We start from the raw sequence: 21,310 nt of genomic DNA on the forward strand, positions 1-21,310 counted from the left end.
GCTTCTTAATAGACTTACATGTTGTTCACATCTTGTGAGAGTGCGTATCACGATGTAGTTGGTGCTCGGTGGCGGATACAAGCACTCTGGCGATGTCATCCTATTGGTGAAGCCAATCTATGCTGAAAAGCTTTTGCAAGCCTTTGAACCAAGCCACTGAACAACGCCATCTTGCGGCGGAATGGATCGACCCAAAGCTGTCACCTTGTCGTGGTGGTCGGACTTCAGTTTTGCAATGATGCTGTGGGCTATACTGGCTGGAACTCAGTTCCCAAAAGTTCAACGCTGTCAGAAAGACCAGCGGGGAGCAACCCAACGAAGAACACCGAGTCCCCGGGCTACGAGTATTCCGTCTGGAAGTGAAGTCGTGCTATCCTCTGCGACAGGGGGCGTTTTTTCCAGGCGACCAGTGTGTCCGCACACTGCGATCACGTAACGGTTGACTGTGACCGCTGTCGCATCATTCACTATGGTCAAAGAGTCTGGTGCCGCTCAAAAAGCACCGGCTGTGCGCGGCTGCCCTAACAGTGAGACAGTAATGCTTTACTCCTTTCGTTCTCGGGCCAGGCCGGCCCTCTACAGACAAGTGGGTCAGACTATTGATTCATTGTCTCCGGGAGAAATCCTTTAAGAAAACTCCAACTACCGCTGTCTCGCGGTTCAGACTCTTGAGTCAGAGGCTAGACACAGGGTTCTAGAAAAAACCCATATCCCCTCACTGCCTTGTGGATAACACTTTCGAATCAAGGGCTCAAGGTGGAGTGCCTCAACTAAACCCTCTTCGTCGGCCTGGGCAACCGGGAAGTATAATTTTCCCTTTCAACTGTTCGCTCATCGGCCTAGCCCCACACTCCCTGCCCATTTGTCCAACAATGCAGTGCAAACAAACCCTCTTCCAACCCCCTAGCAAATATTCGGCATTTAAACCTTCACCAAGAAAAATAAACCAAAATAATCACTTCCAAATGTCAGATCCACATTGCAGCTTCTAATGTCTGTAGTCTACGTCGAACTGGGCAACAGACATTGCTTGCGGAGATCTTACTTTCCCTCCCTGTCAACTTATGTTGTGTCTCCGAAACAGGCATACAAGATCCCACTTCGGTTGTGCTCCTCCAACTGCTTAAAACGAGCTCAGATGTTCCGCATTGTACTCTTCAAATTTCTGGTGATCCTACAGTGTCGGAGTTGCACTCAGCCCGAAGGCTGAAGGCGCCTTGCTGAACTGGATCCCAGTAAACAGTCGTGTTTGAGCTGTGCGGTTGTCTGGCTCAATTAAGATTAACGCGGGTCAATGCGGTAAAAGGTGTTTGTTTGTCGTATCAGCATACACTGCAACCCCTGTCTAGGCTCAAAATGGCTCAAGTGTTTGGAACGCGAATTTACTCACTGGAATATCCGTGGTTCGGACCCGACCTCTGCCTCTCGACTTCACCTGTTTATGCTTGGTCAACGTGGCACCAACCCATCCCTCATGATTCCTTCTGTTGTCATGGTAGATAGACACCGAAAGGGTGTTACAACTGAGTGATTTTTTTTGTTTTTATTGACAAATTTAGAGTCGATGCTGACCTTACGGATAATTGGGATCGGTTTCTTCAGTTGTGTGCGGATCATCGTCTGTTCCTGGTCAGCACCAACTTCCAACACAAACGCACACCTCGAGTTACTTTGAGGCCACCTACCACAAGACAGTCGTGGACTCAGTTGAACCATGTAGCTATCAGTTACCGATGGAGAGTATCAGTTAAGGATTGTCGTCCTTCTGGGGTGCGCAACTTGACTCTGGTCACGTCATCATGCGGGTTCGGCTAGCGCTTCGCTTTCCGCCATCGTTACGCGTTCCAAAGGAGAGCAACTCCGTTCGTCATTTTCGACAGGCTTCAGTAAATGAAGAATATCGAATTGGTTTGACTGGAAAGCTACTGGAAGCGCACAGACATGCATATGATGAAGATTGTTTGAATGCTATATGGACGCGGGTTAAAGAAACAATGCTCGCAGTTTTCAGAACTGTTTGTCCAGGCCCCCTGACTCGACTAAATGAACACTGGATATCGTTGAGATCAACAGATCTTATTGCTGCCAGAAAGGTGATACCAACAACTAGGGGTAATCAGAAATTTGAAGAATGACAGAGAACGGTGGTGGATTTCGAAGGCCTAGGAGATGGAGAAAGCTTTCGCCGCAGGTGACACGCGCGTTGTTTCAACTGATTCGGTCAACGGGTCAAAAGAAGGAAAGTGTCAGTGAGACAATATGCTAAAAGGACAACAGCAATTCACTCCATCTATCTCCATCTTGAACGATGGGCTGAACGGTTCACCTGGCCTCCTTCAACATAACCAAGGCGGCCCGAATGGAACATTGACACCAATCCACCATCAGCAACCGAAATCCAGCCTGAGATTTCAATCCTGAAGCTCGATAAGGCACCTGACCCGAACGGTCTACAGCCCGCCCTCTTCAAAGAAGGTGGCGTGATTCTGGCGGATAGTCTGACAACCATACTGCAGGGGATGTGACACGAAAACAATGCCTGCTGAATGGAGCTCCTCCACCGCCATCCAAGTTTTCGAAAAGGGCGCAAGAATCATCTGAAAACCATCGAGCATCCGTCGCATCTTAGATGCTCTCTGGTATTATTTTGCGCAGGTTGATGGATTAACGGAAGGTGTCAACGTTTGACCATCGGTGTCTACGAGGCATTGGTCAGGTCTGGTGCGAACATCGATTAGCCATTATGGTGTAGGCCAGATGGTCTCAGGAAGAAGGTACTCTCCAGCGATGGATGAATTACACTGGTTAGGACATGTCAAAAGACCGCCTGTCTTGCAGAGCTCTTTTCGCCCAGCCCTGTGCTGAGTGGTAGCGACCGAGAGGTAGGCAGCTTATGACCTAGCAACGAAGTAGGAAAACACTTACCAGTAAACTTAGTCGGGTGGGCAACTGCCGCCTGCCTGAATGGGGACCTCGGGACTCAAAACTCCATTGGTTGATGACATTGGCAGAAATGACCCAATCGCGCCGTCAGTGGCTTTGGTGTATCAAAGCTATCTCCTTCAATGCGCAGCCACCCAATTTCCACGCCTTCGTCTCCAAGGCGTGGTTGTATGTCTCACACTCCGGTGGAACCAGGGTGCCTATGGTACACGGTTTATAGCTGATAAACTGAATTGATTGAACATAAGTGTTTACCCTGTGATCTACCTTCATGGACTTTTCGTCAAAGGACCGCAGTATGCTAGCCTGTAGACAACACTGTTCACTTCTCGAAGTGTTTCGTGGAATGGAGCAAACGACAAATGCTAGTAAACGAAAATACGCGCCACACGAGGACGATGTGTCCTTTGTAGGCGAGGTACAGCCTTACCGTCATTGTTTAGACCAGCAACGTGCCCCGAATGTGATCAGGATCTCTCGACAGGTGAGTGGTGTTGCATATTTTCATTATTATATACCACTTATGTTTGTTTTTAAAACACAAACCTCCTTGCTTGGTTGTTGGTCTGTTTGCCGAGCATGGCAGTTGGATTGCATAGTGTTCGGTAAGATACACTGCGTGGTAATTCGTTTTGTCTCAGGATTTCGTAGAGAAAGCGAAGTTGCTGTCTTGTGGAACCCAGTCGACCTGCAAAAGTCTCCCATCGGTGAACTGATTTGAGCACATAACGCCCGAAGATAATAACAATGTGGAGTGTAGTTAGTTCGAGTGCGCAGCAATTCACCCGAGCTACCTGCATTCTACAACGTTGCCAAAACCTACTTGCCTACTGTTCAGTTTATCCAGATGAAGGTAGTGTTTATTGAACTGAACCTTTCGTCATCCTGCTATCCGCCTTTTCATAACCATTCACTTGCATGCAATTTCGTCCTACTTCCTCCACAGATCTGTTGGTTGGGAAGTACTGTGTCTCGATTTGTACACCGTCGCCATATTCGCCTTTGGTTGGTCCACCTCAAACCTGGAAACGGGGAGACCTCAACCCCCAGGAGTGGTCAACAGACTAATCAGGTCGTAAATAAAGGCGATGATTCGAGCAATTCCCAATCCTCATACCTTGAACCCAAGCGGAAGCGCGCTAGGTAGGCCCCTTGAGCACCAGTCATTGTTACAAATGCTTTCCCTACCACTTAATGCACTGTAAAATAGNCTGTGATGTTTTCTCTTGAGATGGGCGACTAATGGTCTTGTGCACTTTTTCACAAAAAAATTCAGTGAGTGAGAACTCCGTGAGTGTTTCGGTTAGCTTTTGTCAGGATGCGGTTAGATTTCTTATGTGAACCAAATAGTGTTACTGGTTTCCTTGATTTGGGCACCGCGCGTCCCAGGAATTTCCAGAGTGATCCAAACCGACAGCGTTCTAGTTGAGCAGTCCTGATTATCTGATCAACAGTGTGATATGCTTATACGTAAGCAGGATACTACATCGGTTTTTCTTTGCTCACATCTTTCACGTTACGTTAACTGCCAACTCAGTTTTCTTCTCAAGTTAGATACCCATGTAACTTTTGTAACTTTTGTAACTTTTGATGGAAACCTCAAGGGACTTCCTTTGCACGGCCCTAGGAACTAACTGTATCAAATGACAGCGGCTGAGTAAACGTGCAGTCTCAGTACGATGACACTTGTAAGGTTAGTGAAGTCTACTCGATATGCCATGTCCGGTTTCGCCCCTTTGGGACTGATTACTTACGTGTTGTTTCCTAAGTATCATTAGTCGCAAAATTTCCAAACTAGTAAATAGTATCGTAGCTAGCAAGAATGGTTCCGGAGCCCGATACATGGCGAAATGAAACATGTGGTCGGTTTTCATGCAACATATACAGCTACAGAATCTTCTAAATGAAAGTTTCACTCTGGCCGAATTTAGCCTCTCAGGTTATCACCGCCTCCATTTGTAACTGGGTGCCTGGATTCTGCTTCTCCGTATCTTTTGATAACTGAATTCCTTTTGTTGATTTCTTCCAGAGTCGATGACATAGAGTCTGGTTCCCCTGGAACCACGTCCACCTCCCTAGTGGAACCAAAGGACTACCCCTCGGAGTCATCCGAAATGGGCTTCTTCTTTCCTGAATGCTGGTGCGCCGAAGATGGCCGGCCGAAACCACGAGCACTCTGTGGCTTTCTGCAAGCTCTCATTGTTCGTTTGACAGATAGTGGTGGGACTAATTTGGCCAGTTTCGCAGGTCAATACCAACGCCTATTCGGACAACAAGCCATTCGGCGTCTTGTTTTCGTGAGTGTATCAACTAGTCTTTTTCGGTTTACGCTGACCCGATTTGCCTCAACCTGTCGGGTTGTATAAGTCCAACACGAGGTGACGCAGCTGCATTTGGTTGCTCACTGTGACCATTTTGCATCAACGGGTTAGAACTACCTAAACCAAGGCCCATTTTCTGATCTGGCATACCTACATACTTTGCCCAAGCTACGCCATCTCGTGCAAAATTTCTTCGTTTCACAGTAGGAGGTATTTGGTTGTAGCTTGGCAATGCGTGGAATCGCCAGAGCAACACGTAAAAAGCATATCACATTCGAGTGACTGGGACACTGGCAAATATCCAACCATCACCTATCAAATAAGGATGTCTTTCGTTGCGAAAGTTAATGGTGGGTGCCAAGAGAATACGATCGCTACTATGCTCATCTTCGGCCCTTCGGTGCTGGCCTCCACGTGTTTCTTCCTCACAGGTTGAACGCTGCAGGGACTGGTACGTCCTTAATCACTTACTAGTTATCGCTCAGCTAAACTAAATCTTTCGTTTTATGCAAGGTTCTTGTTGAGCGTAGTTCGCAAGGGTGCTGGAACATTCTTGTTGATGATCAGTTCGATGCCTAGACCTGTTTATTTCAGGGGACAACTAAACCTTAAGCATGAGAGAAGGATTATAAAGGTTCATGGAAGTTCCTGAGGCATCTAAGTCACATACACATGCTGCAAATTTATGTTGAATCTTACGGTGGAGAGTGCGGACTATGATCCCACCATGTCAAATCGGTACGCTAACTGATGACTTGCACGTAAGTTTGCGTATAGTACGAGCATTTTGAGCTACCATCCTGCATCTGCCTAGAAACGCTGCAGTGGTATTCCATTCTTATTGACAATCCTCAGCAGTATACATCTAGCCGATTTCGAGGAGAACTCGAACGGACAAGTTCAACGTCCAATACTAATCTTCGTGTTCATTCACCGGTTAAAAGTTAACGCCTTCCAGCGCTAAACTATGTCAGTTCTACAATGGATCTCGCGGTGATATTCAGTCATTCAAAGTACATTGTTTCGAACGGAATTAGGGGTGATTTTGAACATACACCCGAGTTCATATTGTGGTAAGAATAGGCGTTCGCTAATGACATTAACGTACCTACTGATCGCTGAATCTTCGTGAACACTGCTCCCCGCTGAACTCTTCCCCTTCTGTGTCGCAGTGATATTTGTAAGATTCCTCAATAGTTAGTTGAATTGTCCCAGTAGGATTCCTCTCTACTCAGAGGTATCACTTGCTCCAAGGGACTGAACAGCTAAATATTGAAGCATTTTGTTACATTATGATTATACGGAGATTGTACGAAATCGGTGGAGCGTACATCATTACCTGGATACTCACAACATAGACAAAGGGATGTAACTTGATGCTGCGCTTATACAATCTCGCGAACCTGTCCTTCTCGGCCACACTGTAAAGACTTCATCCTGTTTCTTCAACACGTGACACAGTCCCCGCATGGTAGTCACTCTAGTGTTCCTCTTCGAACTTAGACACTCGACCACACAGCAACAGACCAATGCTTTGTTACACATCCAGTGGCGGATGGTTGTAAGGCGTGTCGCGTATGAAACGATCTCATCGGATTTTGTGTTATGGAAACAATAAGTTATTTGTCAGCGATTTAACCGGAGCCTGAGCATTGAATTCGCCATATGAAGCTCACGGAGCAACCAAACACAGCTCTTCGAATCATGGTTTCACATCAGCAATGTTGCTGGTGACGACTTGGATCAATTATCGCATGTGTCACGGATAAAGCGGTCGCAGTCAGGTGTGACTGCAGACTAATTTCAACTTTTGACTAGTCCTATATTTGAGCACGTGGGGAGATCGGTACCCAAGGTAAAAATGGACAAAATTGTCACATGATGCACGTTCGTCGATCTGGCACAACGTCCTTCGACGTTGGTTTCTATATCGCGATAAGTGGCTGCGAGGTCCTCTTATGATCAGATCAGCATGAGTTGGTTGGATAGTAAACCTCGCAAAACGATTTTGCGGGAAACGTAAGTACTACCTCTGATCTCACCGGTAGTTTGCTCTGTAATTACATGAATATGGAAGCGGTTGAGACGTTATTTAATAGAACCCAACGTAAGTGTTTTCTGTAGGGCCTGGGTTGGCAAAGGATCACAAACTGGCTAACATGATTCGTACATTACTCACTCTGAGATTTTATTGCAACCCGATTTATCCCCATGAATTCATTATCGAACCCGACAAAATAAAGTCACATTGTTTTAATGAATTGTTTTATCGATCGGTGGGTGGTTTTATCGCCGCAGCCGTTCACTCGACTACATTGTCGTTGCCATGGTCTTAAAGATGAACTGCACCATGAACCGGATCATGAATTCGTTCTGCTTTGCATGCAATCGAAGTGTGACTAGGCAGCGAGTGTTTTTGACGGTTTTGAAATAAAGCAGTCGCTGTAGCGTGTAGGTGTGTGTTTGGACTCACATTTAAGTAAGCAGTCTTTTGCCTGATAACGGTTGTCGGAACACGGGAGAACTTACACGTGATCACTGAGCTCTGTTGTGGCGTTTGCATCTCTGCATATGGTTGTTTTTTTGCATTGGCGAGTGTAAACAGGTAAAATGTAGATCGAAGCTGGAGTTCGTTCCTAGGCAGCTGTTTTTTTCGCGAATGCACACGTCTGAGAAATTCTTCTGTCGATTTGGTTCTCTTTCATTCAATGGACGCGTTTTTTGAAGGGTGGCTCGATTTGATGCAGTCGTAAATTCATACCCGTACCTGTTCCCGCATACATTTCTCGCAGTGGCTCTCCGACCTTGGTGCCATCCGACTGTTCCGAATCACGCGACAACCCAAGCCTTCTTTGTTTTCCCGACCACCTACATATACGGTTTCAGGTAAGACTTTGTTTCTCCCCTTCCATTCAATTAAAAATCCCTATTCATGGAACAGTGGACAAAGGGAAGCACTTATAGGAATTCCCCACCAGATACTGCATAGGTGGTATGTACGCCACCCCGGAGCAAGGTCTTCGGTTATCAACATTCTGGTCGTTGTTTGTCCCTTACTCATTGTATTACGTACAATTGCTCCGATATTGGCTCGATTCCCTGTTAACAGCCGTTGATCAGTTTGAATTATCATGTTCTTATGAAAATAGATAATGCAATTTCATGTGGACACTCATCGAATCCTAGGCCGTCCGTCATTCCTTCTGCGTCGTGCTTGCGTAACTGACAGCATCAGTCGGATCTTTGGGAACTCAGAAAATGCAGGTTTTCGGGTTTTGAAGAATTTACTCACCAAATTTCAAACGGTTGGCACCGGTGTGGAACACATGAAGGGTTGATACACCGAATTACGTTTTGGAAGCTAACATGGATTGGCCGCGTATACGGTCCTCCAGCTTCATACATTATATCTTTGATACAGTGAAGTCACCCACGCTGCTGCCAGATTTGTTCGCGTAAAATCACATGTTCCAACTAACATTGCGTGCAGATTGGTCTGTTAAATGCAAATACGAATAGATATATTTGTTTGCATGACAGTCGTAACCTTTTACTGGATTGTTCTGCACCGCATTATCCATGTCCCTATTCATAGTGGTCGTTCATACATTTCAGATGATCTAATCCTGGCCTCTCCTGAAGAGCTAACCTTGGTTCCGACACCGAACTGCATATCAATAGTGGGCGAATTTTGTGACAAATATCTAATGGATGCTGGAGATGAGTACACTGTTTCTTAATCCTTCATACTTACTTATTCTCGTCGTACGAACTTCCTATTCCTCAGTGTGTACAGACCCCATGTATTATATTTAAATATTTTTATCCAAGACGAATGCATACTTTTATTAATAATGCAATACACATTATCAAGTGCATTATTCGTTATCCGTACCACACAATCTGGGAATGAGAAAGGACGGGTCCATTTTGTCGAATGGTGCTAGCAACAGCAATGGTATTCGCGTGAATGGTGTTCTTCCTTCTGTCGTCCGTTCACAGTAGGTGCAGACAACAACCTATGATCTGTACGTATTGGGACTTATGCCCACTCCCGTAGAGTTCCTTCACGTTCCGTCGTATGTTATCCATGACCAGTTCGTTTAACACCGCGTTTGTCAGCGCAGTCCAGACGCCCATGAATTGCTTCGTATGTATGAGTGAACACGAGGAAGAGCGAAATGCGCACACTTTCAGTTTATTTGATCTCTAAGGGTATTTTACTGTTCGCTTTATCTGAGTTTCACCATTGCTTTAATTAACTCACGACAGCTGTTCCAATTTTCGAGGATGTGTTATAAACAGGCCAGGGATGACAGCTCCTCACCTCGAGGCTATATTCAAAACAAGAAGGCTTATGTTGAATTATTTTACAAGGGTCGTCATTAGTCTATGGAAACAATGTTACACTTTTATAAACTGTCCACGAATTTTGGGCCTGCTTGCCTTTAAGTGGACAGCACAAAGATTCTACTTATTTGTTCGAACCTTTTCACGCGCCTAAAATCTTGTTGCTGATTTGGCGTTTTCCATGAAACCCACCGCGTCTTTGTCTGAAACATGAGTGCTACTGTGCTACATATATTTGCTGTGGAAGGAATTGTTCCAGTGATCTTATTCTAGACGGGCCTAACTGCGTGATAATCATTCACATCGCTAAACTGGTTGGAAAGCAGAGCACATGAAACGGACGTGAGGAATTAGAGAGCCAAAAACGAGATAGAAACTTATTTGTCAAAGCTTGCTTGACAGAGGTCTAATTTGAGTTGCTTGGATACGCCGTTAAACGTGTGTGAATTGCCAGAAGAGTACTTTTAAGGGACGGGTGTAAGCGTTGGAATCGCAACCAGGCTAGTCCGTCAAACGAACTATGTTCCTCGTTTCGCTTTGTTTCTTGTGACGTGTGCCCCTGTATGGACCAATTAGCAAGGCAGCAAAGCGACTGATTATACGGAGGTTCACGCACAAACTGGCGTAGTTTTAGAGAAAATGACGGCTATCCGTGTTCTGAGAAGACGCGCAGTTTCAGCATTCGAGATCACGAAGAGAGGGTAACTTACTCCTTAGTATTCGGTGTCAGGACAGTATGACTCGTGCAGCAGCAACCGTCATCTAGCTCCATATTGTTTATGATTTCTCAAAGATTTTTTGAAGAAAGCTGATGTGCTGCTCGCGACCAGCTTCGGCAATGAGGTAATCCCGAACAGCCCTCCAGAGTGTGTGTTTAGAAAAACCAGTAAATGCATCTTTATGATATCCGGTGTAATCTCGCTCACTTTGTCAACATGCTATATGAAAAGTGAAGTGCTTTGTCCATTATGTTGCACAGTGTAAAAAACACGATATATGAATAAAGTAGTATCCTCGGGCTAACAAGCTGAGAAAGTTGCACGTTTCTTTGAAAAAGAGTATAAACTCTGATTGTTCCATTCGAATTTTGGCCCTGAGCGTTCGTGTCAGGCTCTCTCCTGCAATAAATTTTCTCATGTATCGTTTTCGGAAAAGTTTGCTAACATTCGGTAGATTTATTGCTGGGCGACGTTTCGCTTATGACACAAAAGTTTCGTCAGGCCAAGTTACTAGGTTACGACGTTGGTCGAGATATAAGTCGTCAGGACAACCAGCAATAAATCTACCGATTGTTGCTAAACTTTTCAGAAAACGATAACTACTCAATCGGTCCCAAGCATTTTTCATCTGATTTGTATCATTGGAAGATACGATTTCGATGTGTCTGTTTCAAGTTCCATACTTCCTGTATCACCTGTAGGTTGAGAGAGTGTGCGCAAGACAGTAACCCCACATGCCAAAGCATGCTCTTTCCGCACACAGATGCATGGAGCTGGTCACTCGGTTGCACCCTAATAACATTCCAAAGGTGAAGATCAGCCATATGAATAAAGAGAACACAAGCAAACGAAGAAGTGCCACTAGGACGATATTGGGTGGTAGAAGACGACTGCGAAGGCGGAAGTAATGGGGTTCGATATAGGTTGCACTAGGCAGACAGAGTCCGGAGTAGAGAAAAATAGAGAGTCTTCGTGCTCACCCTACCAGATCTGATCTTATTTGTGTGGTTGATAACCCAGGTCATTGAAACACGCTGGAAGAAACGGAGTGAAGCTTGCCCTACTAGGATTGCGTGCTCTGATGAAGGGGTGATCATGTATGACGGAAGCTGGCAAGGAATCCGCTCAGGAATTCATCTAGCATATCAGATGCAAGCTACAGGCATTTGGTCGCTGGGCTGTTCTTCGAGATTCTTTACTCAACCCCGCACTGAAAATGGGACTTTGGTTGGTGACGAAACGTTTGCAATTCAACTGCCAGAGTCGGCGAACAGACCAACAACCAAGCAGCGCACCTGAGCTACCTATATTCCACAGCAATGTCAATAAAAAGCGTGTCTTGACATTACCTATAGGGTTTATCGATTGTGGAAAAAAGCGTTGTAAACGGTACGCATATGAGACATGAAACCAGGTTGTTCAAAGTAGGCCTAAAATTCGCCTTTATCGTACCTAGTATACCGTCTCCTGAGCCCAGTGCCATTATATTCAGGCGTTAGGTTTTCACGTTAAAGACAGTATGAAATACTGCTAACCAGATAACTGATGAGTTGAAACTAAAATCTGACGATGTATGTTGTCGCAGAAATATTCATGGAGCGTCAGTGGTGAGCAAAGGGTGCTACTTTCACGACTCTCATTGTTTACGGACGTCTGCGAATATTTCGTAATTTTCAGACAAAAAGCCTATCACGGATTATCAACTAAAATAATGGACGGAGTAATGAAGTAATTAGTACAGTGTACATCATTCATTGGTCCGTTCGTCAGGTAATCACGTGCCTAGGCTTCGTGGTTTTCGCGTATGGAAAGTCATCCAAATAGGTTAGAATGACCAGGATATGTGCTCTAGATATCCTATGGGAAAATATTCGGGTCAGCTGTGAAGGACAGACATCGCTACTACAGAATTTCTTTGGAACCCATGCAGAGAGACCTGTGCGGAAAGGAGTTTAGAGTCTTCTGTTGCAGATTCTGACAGACATCGGCAAATAAACTGCCTGTCTACGCGAATCTACTTAGGAAGAACACCTTTCGCTGTCGCACCCAACGCAATACCCATTTCACTGAGGTCGTGGGAAACCGTTGCAATACTTTAAAATATTGAAACAGCTTTCCATTGAACTGAAGTTGCATATCGAGTGTGCACTGCGGTAGTAATCCCTTTGGTACGATGCTAGGAACACTCAATTCTATGTCATTTTCTCTCTTGCAACTACGGAGATCGTAGATGGTTTCTGTGAATTTTGGACAAAACGAGGATACCATCATGTTCTCGTCTATATTCCCTTCCTTGATCGAGTTTACGAATGTAAACTTGTCTCGGGGGATATACTGATAAATTCTACAACAAACTAACCCAATAAATTTAACTGTCCACTTGGTTGCGTCATGATTCTAGCTTGTTAAACGGCTTCTAGGTTTCGAAAAATACAGTAGTGTCCTCTACGCAGACTCGTTTATGCAAAAACCCTGAGGTTTCATATGACTAAATGCAAGGTTAGGGTATTATGCCATGAGGATCACTATACCGCCCTTATTAACTTGGGGCGTTTTTGTCTTATACGCTGAAGAAGGTATCGGTTTTCGAGGAGAGTTGTTTTAACCTGTGAAAGCGTCTGCCTGAGCAGGATGGGACTTTGGTTCAACCACCCCTCGCGTACTTTATCAGTAGCCGGTTGCCAAAGGTCTGTATAAGTTTGCTCATATTTCCAACACCGAATGCCGACCACTGCCTTTTTCAGTACAACCTAGTTCTTCATAAGAAACAGTGTTTCTTCTTGGGCGGATGTCAGTTTGTATGGCTTCATGGAATTCTTCCGGAGGTCACGGTACTATTTAGGATTGATGAAGGTACCTAATTTTAAGTGCATTGCCAGTGTTCCCTGTGATGTAGTCAAGCTTAGACTGACTGATTGTCACGAACAGTCGGCCACTAAAGCATGCTCAACTATCTTACCACTTCAAATCTCCAGATTCGCAGGCTCACAAAATCCGAGTACCTTCCATCCACTTGTGTTACTCAAGTTAGAGGACAATTCATCATGCTGAGTTCACTGTGGGGAGATAGTTGATGCCCCTGATGCATCAGGCAAGCCACTTTACGGAAAACTCCGATGCGAGATACCACAATGGTAAACGGTATCGAAACTAAGCACGTTAAGTTTGCACCCACAAAGTACACACCAGTGCAGAGAACGAAAAAAATTCACAGCTCTCAGCATAACGTGTAAGCACAAATGCAGTCATCTGAAACAGGCAAACGATATAGGCGCTATTTTCCGAGTTTGCGTCAATAAACTTTCACCTTTCAGCTGGCATATTTTACCACCATTGCGCATCATTTTCCTCCATTCAGCATGGCTTTTAGTCAGCTTGGGACCCCTTGATTTTCGCGTGTGTTTCAAATGCGAAAGGTCTCGGAGCACTCGCTCGGCATGCGTAACACTCAAATGCTAACTGCCGGACGTTTAACAACAGACTTGCCATGGTCCTCGCTCTCAACGACTTCTGTTTGGCCCTGTCATATAGAGTGTATGGTAATTCCTTGGCCTTGACGGAAATGGACCCGAAGTTATCAGTAAAGAAACTGATCAAGCGATGTTTGCTGCAATCCGTCTGCTGCGTATTTCAACATTGTAAGCGAAAGTGATTACTCTGCTGAACAACCATAGAGAGATTTGGTATATTACCACTCACGTTACTCATAATTTGCTATTATGTGTAGCATATCCCGTCAGTGATTAACTGTGAAGCACGGATGCACTGCAGTCACAACAGTGACACATTCGGCACCGCAGATGCACTTCCACTGCGCTTATCGATAGGACCAGTCGGTGGTCTAACAAGCGTCCCAGAATGCACCCATAAGTTTTGCGTGTAAAGAATCCATACTGATAGAAAATTCAGTAGGCAAGTGTCCCTTGGTTGATGTCTTGAAAATTTGAATAGCACAAGCTGAATGGATGCAGAAAACAAAATTGAAGGTTTTTCATAGCTGTGTAGATCAAACTCGATAGAGAGTTGTTCGCTGGAAATTTTGCCTCGCTTAAGGAAATATGAAGTTGGGAACTTTATCCCCACTAGGGACAACAACTTGGTGGAGTCGGAGAACGTGGCCACGTTTGTATTGCGTGAAATTGTACAAATGCGCGTTTTTATGGTTTATCGCATTCAAACAAAGAACAATTACGCAATCGACCAAATATGTGATGGTGTCACGGAAGCGAAATAAAGGTACAAAACAACACAAGGGCTATTCTCAAGCTTATTTTTTGGTCATGAACAAACGATTCAGTTGAATCTGTCGTGCAAACCAAATTGATAAAACAAGCGAATATACTTGTCTGCTTTCATAATCCTTTGCTTTGTATATCTAAACGGAAATGTTCATGCAGAGTGATTTCAACCAGAGCAAAAGCGCTCTCCTTTGTGAGTGCTCCTTTCAACGTGTTTGAAACCAGACAGCATTAATTGTACAGACCTATACCAGATGTGATATTGCGTAATGCTGCAACTGGTGACTCCATGACGAGACCACTAGGAATGGTATTTAGACACAGGCAACAGTGTCTACAGGCAACGTTATCCCAAAAATGAGCTCTTAGGTTTGAACCAGTAATATCGCCTGAGACAACCAACACAAGCTTATGTTTGACCCTAGTAACTGCGTGAACAAGTGGTTTCATTTCGTCCCCAAACCCAAAACGTGTACAAGCCTTTCTTACAAATTATGGGGAAAATGCGTCCGCGCGGTCCGAAAACCAGTTCAGGAAATGTAACTTTCAAATTTTCCCTTTGCTGTTCCTGCAAGTGATGTGGGCTAGGAAATCTTGGAAGTCAGTGTTCCTGTATGATGCTCCTGTGCTAGTTTTTACACATCTGAGCAGTTTACGGTCATCTGACTTCCCCTTGCTTCGTGCGCAACAACGCATTAAACTAGTCCTCTCATAGGAATGAGTTGTCTGCCTCGTCTGTTGCGTTATTTTACTAGAAATTCCGCAAAGTGCTTTTTTGTTATTAACCCCAAATCGTCGGCAGTTACACTGGACCATAGGAGGGTCTCAGCCATCGTAACAGCACCACTGTGTAACATCGCAATCCGTATTTGGCGGCCATATGTTTCATGAAAAATCACCCCGTTTTAAATGCACGACACAGAAGCGAGGACTTATTCCATTTCCAATATAATCTGAGATTCAGGCTGCGGTCGACAACGCCTTTGTGTGTTTTGAAGCATTGAGTTACATGTCGATCACGTGGTATGCTGCTTGTTCTCCGTCTAACCAGTGCGATGAAAGAAGAAACTGCGGAAAACTTGTAAGCTGCGCAGGAGATGCAGAGAATACGTGTGCTCACTCACCCGAGTTTCAGTAGGCATGGCCAGTGAGCTTGTCGCAGTTAACTGACTTCGTTCCTGGACAAGTTAAAATGTGAGAACAACACGAGTTCCAATGAAGACACTGAAGATTATTGCCACGACGTGATGTCTTCGTATTCGGAAATTTCAGAGATGTCCAAAGTGCTTCCTTCCTCTTTCTCCTTCTAGTGGCGTTTTTTTTTGAAGAGAGTGAAGCTTCCGATCAACAGTACCTACTTCATTGTTTTTCGGCTGCCTCCTTTAAGAGGATGAGATTATAGTAAATTATATATATATACATGCAGATTACACGTCAAATTGCAGCTGCACAACTGGAGAAGGGTAATTCATTAATTTATTCGAGTACTTGTCATTCAAAACTATCCTAATGCTGTTTATAGAAAACTCTACCATTATGCGTTCATCGTTAACACTTGGTCGTATGTGAGGCGACTGAGATTCGCTCATGCAACCGCAATTCCTTCAATAGAAAACTATGGAGAGACGCAAGACTTCACCACCATATACGGGGTACCTTTAAACCGACCACGACTGGTATGATCCAGACTACTATCGATCGCAGAGGCGATTGGAATCCGCCTGCTGAATACGCAAATTTGCGTCCAAAAGAAACTTGTGCGACCTCTGAACTTGAACTGGCCTACGAAACATCCGGTCTCACAAGTCTGTCTGACAGCGACGTCACTTACCTGATTCCGTGACCCATTGACCTATCCCTCATCCAGCCCCCTTCCTTTGATTTCTATTTCTTTAAAGTTTATATAGCCCCGATCTTAACCTTTTCCACGTGATTTCTGCTACCACATAAATTTGTGTTGTATTAGCCAAGGGGAACAATAACAGAAAACAAACCTTGTTCGCTACCTTCTATGTTCTCATGAAAACCATTGCGTCAGTTTTCGTTAATTGTCCCTAATCATTATGAGGTGTGATCGAACGTAATTAATGGATAATTAGTGCGTTATTTCAGTGCATATTTGACTAACCGGAGCAGGGCAGTGTAGTGTTTCCCGATGGACCTACAAGTGCGCCGCAATTGCTATGTATTTAATTAGACAGGTCACACCGGATGTTATTCACTTCACAAACAGTTTATTACGCTGCCCCTTAATCGTTCTAATCAGGCCTTCGTCTTCTTTCACAGGTTTTCGTAGCATCATTTTCTTGTGCCGTTCTAATTTTTCCATTTGTGGTTTTGAGGATGCAGTATTGGAGAAAATTGCGCGACTAGTATTGACCAACAAACCGTGCAGATTTCCGTCCTAGGACGTTCTTTGTTCACCTGAAAGCCTGGGAAAACCTGTGATACGTTTATGATTCAGGAAATCTGGTCAGTATTTTCCCACCGTTTTTCTGGCTAATCTTAGGAGAATCCACCTGAGTACACGCATGACCGCGTGCATTATTACAACGGAAAAGCCTGGATCGCAGTTCCTGATTATTCCGACATAGTTGGATGGCTTGATACGCATTGAATTACCCGTCGAATGAATGGTGAATATTGCCCTACTTGTTGCTGCATTTGTTATGCTAGTTGGTAGCGTGCAGCAACGATCTTATTTGATATTCGTATGTGTGAAGATGGCCCTGATATTTGAATTCTTTGCACCGAAATACCGACATAGAATTAAAGTTAATTCGAGTGGGTGAGTGGGTGGGTGAGTGAATGAATGAATGAATGAGTGAGTGAGTGATTTTTTAGAGTGGGTTTTTAGTGTGCGTCCTTACAAAAGCCTGCCAACCTGAACTGCACGATTACAAATTTGGAAACGATACATATATTTCCACAATCCCTTCGGTCATGTTGTGTTGCTTTTAGCTTTAATTTATGACCGATTACGACATGTAATGCAACTTACCACGTGTCGTTTAGAGTCCAGTCCACGGTGCTAGACAAATGTGTTCTCGCTTTGTAGTGTCTGGAATGCGTCAGATATAAAATGCCGAATTTGCTGACGTACACATATTGCACTGAAAATGTCCTAACCGACATCCTTCCTCATTCGACGCCATTTTGTTGGCAACAAAGGAGCTGTGAAACCATCTTTCCCGCGATGTTGCTGTGTAAACAGTGAAGAATTTTGTGTTCGTGCGGCACTTTCAGACACAGTGATCGAGACAAAAACCCGCGGTTTGATGAGTGCAGCATCTGTCTGATAATATCGCCCTACTCTGAAGTTGGATACCCTTTCTATTCTTCAGAGACAAGGTAAGATCCCTCCCGCTTGAGAAAGTCGGCGACTAATTATTTGGGCTTCACGAGTACATGCTCCCACTAGGTAGACGCTTTTCCTATATACGACAAGTTTTTTGTTGAAAGTGATTACCCTGGTTCCACAGAGGACGCTTTCCAACCTCACAAGCATTATTTCAGATCACTGATTTCTTAAAGCTTACGTTTGTAGGCTCCTAGTATTCGCTTAGAGTATGTCCTCAACTAAAATGTAGATTAGTCCCACTTATAAATAAAGGCTTTCCAAAAAAGTCTTAGTCGAAAGTTCGGTCAAATACGTACTTCCGGTACGATCCGCAACTGACTATAATTTTGACACCTGTTCGTAATGTTGATGTCTCCAACATAGTCCAGGAGGTCCGTGGCGATGTAATTAGGTTGAGTGGATATCCCGGTAGAGTTTGTCCCATCCGCCACTAAAACGACGGTCGGCAAATAAGCTGGGTGCAATCCCCTAGGTTGAGTAATATCCCCTTAAATACATATATAGAATTTTTGTGAAAATAACAATACTTACTACCTGCCAAGCTTTTCGATGTACTGCCCGCTTGACAGTTTCCTATGAATGTGCCGCCGTCGTTTGTAATACCACTAAACTATTAGGTTATGATGTATACGAAGATATCACAGAAGCCTACAGTGTGACTCTCATGGAAACCGTGTCTCCAATAGTATCAACCGGAGTCCCTTGTGGGGTTTAGTTAGAACTTCTGCATTTATCACTGTTATGGCCATATATTATTACTGTGTTTCCATCGGTTTGTTCGTCGTAATATGGTGCACGTCATTGTTCCGGAAACTTGAAGCTGTTGTCTCTTTACAGACTGAAATCTCAGTGTCTTTGCACTGTGGAGCACGGGACGGAAGTGCTCCTTTTGTTTTGTTAAGTTTACTCATTTTAAGGTCATTCCTGATTTCCTTTACTTAGAAAGCAGCAACAGACACATTTTTCAAAAGCATTTTTGAGTGATTTATGTGTGCTTGCAAGTAAAACGAAACCAGAAACGCTTCCGACAGATAAAGCAATGAGGCCTAAGGAATACTTGTTTCCTCAAGATATGTTGATAGTAACTGTTGGATTTAACAATCCGAATTCCACAGAAGCTTAAAATTTCTAACTAAGATGCACATTCTGAACGATCCTTAGATGTCTTGTTGAGGCGACAAAGCTATTGAAAATTCATCTTTTTTGGCAACTGGAGCCTCGCTCGTGTTTTTCTGCAAGAAATTTTTGTGGGAGTGATTTCAGGTGAAAGGCAATACAGTTGGTAAAAAAAATCGGTTGGTCTCCGATATCACAAGTGTCACATCTTCACCTTCACATCTGAATACTCCTTTTTCTCTGCGCTATCCGAGAAGAATTTCTGTCTCATGTTTTGGCCCCTTTTTCAGCGTCATGCTATAAAATGGATATCTTTAGACACCTAATTCGCTCGAACTCACCGGCCAGAGGCTCTATTACGCGCTAAATACTCTCAAGTCCAAACATATGTTAGGGGGCGAGATGGTTCAGTAATAAAAGCCTCAGTTCGTTGACCGGAGGGTCCGCGGTTGGAATCTGACTTCTGCCTCTCGACTTCCCCTGTCTAGGCTTGAGCAACCTGGCAGTATCCCAGCCCCGTGCTTCCTCCCTATGATGTGGCAGCTTTGGCAAAGAAAGGGTTCTACAGCTGAACGATTCGTTCAAAATTTAAGTGCATGTACGATCCCTGAAGCGGCTTTCCTCCAGCCTTTACCTACATTTACAGAGCAACATCCTGATGATTTTCAATTAGTTATGATCCTACTAGCTGTACGAGGAATGTATGGAGTTTGTACATCTCAACGTTGTTTCCCATTTTCAGGTTTGCACTATATTGCTTAGACGTTTTTGGTGGCTCCTGATATGTGGATCAATCTCCAGTCGATAAACCGCCAAAGTGAATGAGAAGAAACAGGTCACAACAATCTACTGCATATATCGGAACTAGATACCACAATGTGACCGCACGAGTTATTATCCTTGAGTGAATTAAATAATGGATGACCCTTCAAAACTACCAAACCCCTAAAATTACCAACTTTCCGCTTTCTCAAAAGACGGTAATCTCGGTAGATGTAGGACTTTTTGGATGAAGATTTTTCTTCTCGTTTAACAGGTCTTTACAATGTTCAGCACTTTTCACTACTGATCCTCCATTGTTGCTCTTGAATTCTCAGGCTTTCGCTGCATCCCGTGATAAACCAAAAATGCTTTTAGCTATATAAAGCGCTTGTATTTCACCGAGGACGGGAAGAAAGTCCACTCAAGGAGAGTATACCTGGGGTATTACAAACGAGACAAGTTAGGGAAATGTAAATTTACTTTATGTGCAACAAAATATGTGAGGAATGAAAATGTCAAAAATGTTTACCACTGACAAGAACGGCAAATTATGGTACCAACGAAAAAGTGTTTATCTGAATGAACTAAATTTTGCTTGAATATTTTGGATTGTAGTGATATTCACCTTTGATTTGTACTAGAAAATTATTTTACCAAACTCTAATGTCAAATCTTCATTACCTCACATCATCTTGTCATCTTATTTATCCGAAGACTGTGATAACACTGCACGGAGACAAACTCGCGTGATGGCTACCTCTTGCGCTTTCTCACGGATATAGTTGTAATTTGATAGGAATTCTATATTTTCAATTAGAAACCGATTTCATTCGTCTGTGGTAGCCTACTTATAAGTAATAGATGTGCGACTGTTTACGATGGTAGGCTTCTGGGACAAAATCCTGGGGACAGACGTGAGAATCCGTTATTTTAGTCCCCGGTATCATCTAAACATACAGTTATTTAGCTTGATGAGTGCACAGCACCATCATTATTGAATGACTGGGGAGCAGTTCATGATGCATACATTCAGTTGGTTAGTTTATCATCGAAGGACTTTGAGCACTGTACTGCCCCAACACACTTTGATAGCCATACAGATATATTTTTGCGACAACCCAGAAAACATGCATTTTGAGTGCTTACTTGCAAGTGTAGATAAAAACAAACGCGCGAAAACGAACTTGTCCTGTTCTGTTATATTGCGGGAATTTCGTCAGGATTGGGTAACACAGCAGCATGTTACCCAACAGTTTCACTGTTATAACGGATGCTCATCTACTGAGTCGTCGTTAATATTTCGTCTGGAAAGCGTGATCTGTCCTGACACCAAATGTACATGCGTAGTGCAAATAACTATCCAGTTAAAAAGTGAAATATCATTTACGGAAGAACATTCCTCAAGCACCCTCCTCAAGTTCTGGATCGGGATTATTCTGTGTTAGTGAATAGCCTCAGGAAATGAACAACGCATAAACAGATAATGTGTTTGCAGGTATC

General features: G+C 43.9%; 1 protein-coding gene across 1 annotated transcript in view; it reads left to right on the forward strand.

Annotated features, from left to right (window-relative positions):
- T265_00740 (hypothetical protein) overlaps positions 1–9,137 on the forward strand; it is a gene marked incomplete at both ends in the record, with an annotated part of 46,108 nt that extends 36,971 nt beyond the window's left edge. Inside the window, 4 exons of the mRNA XM_009164589.1 lie at positions 3,890–4,086; positions 4,973–5,240; positions 8,057–8,150; positions 8,880–9,137. Coding sequence (XP_009162853.1) covers positions 3,890–4,086; positions 4,973–5,240; positions 8,057–8,150; positions 8,880–9,004 — 684 coding nt within the window. The remainder of the gene's footprint in view (positions 1–3,889; positions 4,087–4,972; positions 5,241–8,056; positions 8,151–8,879) is intronic.
- Between the last annotated feature and the right edge of the window lie 12,173 nt (positions 9,138–21,310).

The sequence above is a fragment of the Opisthorchis viverrini genome, assembly GCF_000715545.1.
Source record: "Opisthorchis viverrini unplaced genomic scaffold opera_v5_7, whole genome shotgun sequence".
In the NCBI taxonomy this organism is placed as follows: Eukaryota; Metazoa; Platyhelminthes; class Trematoda; order Opisthorchiida; family Opisthorchiidae; genus Opisthorchis; species Opisthorchis viverrini.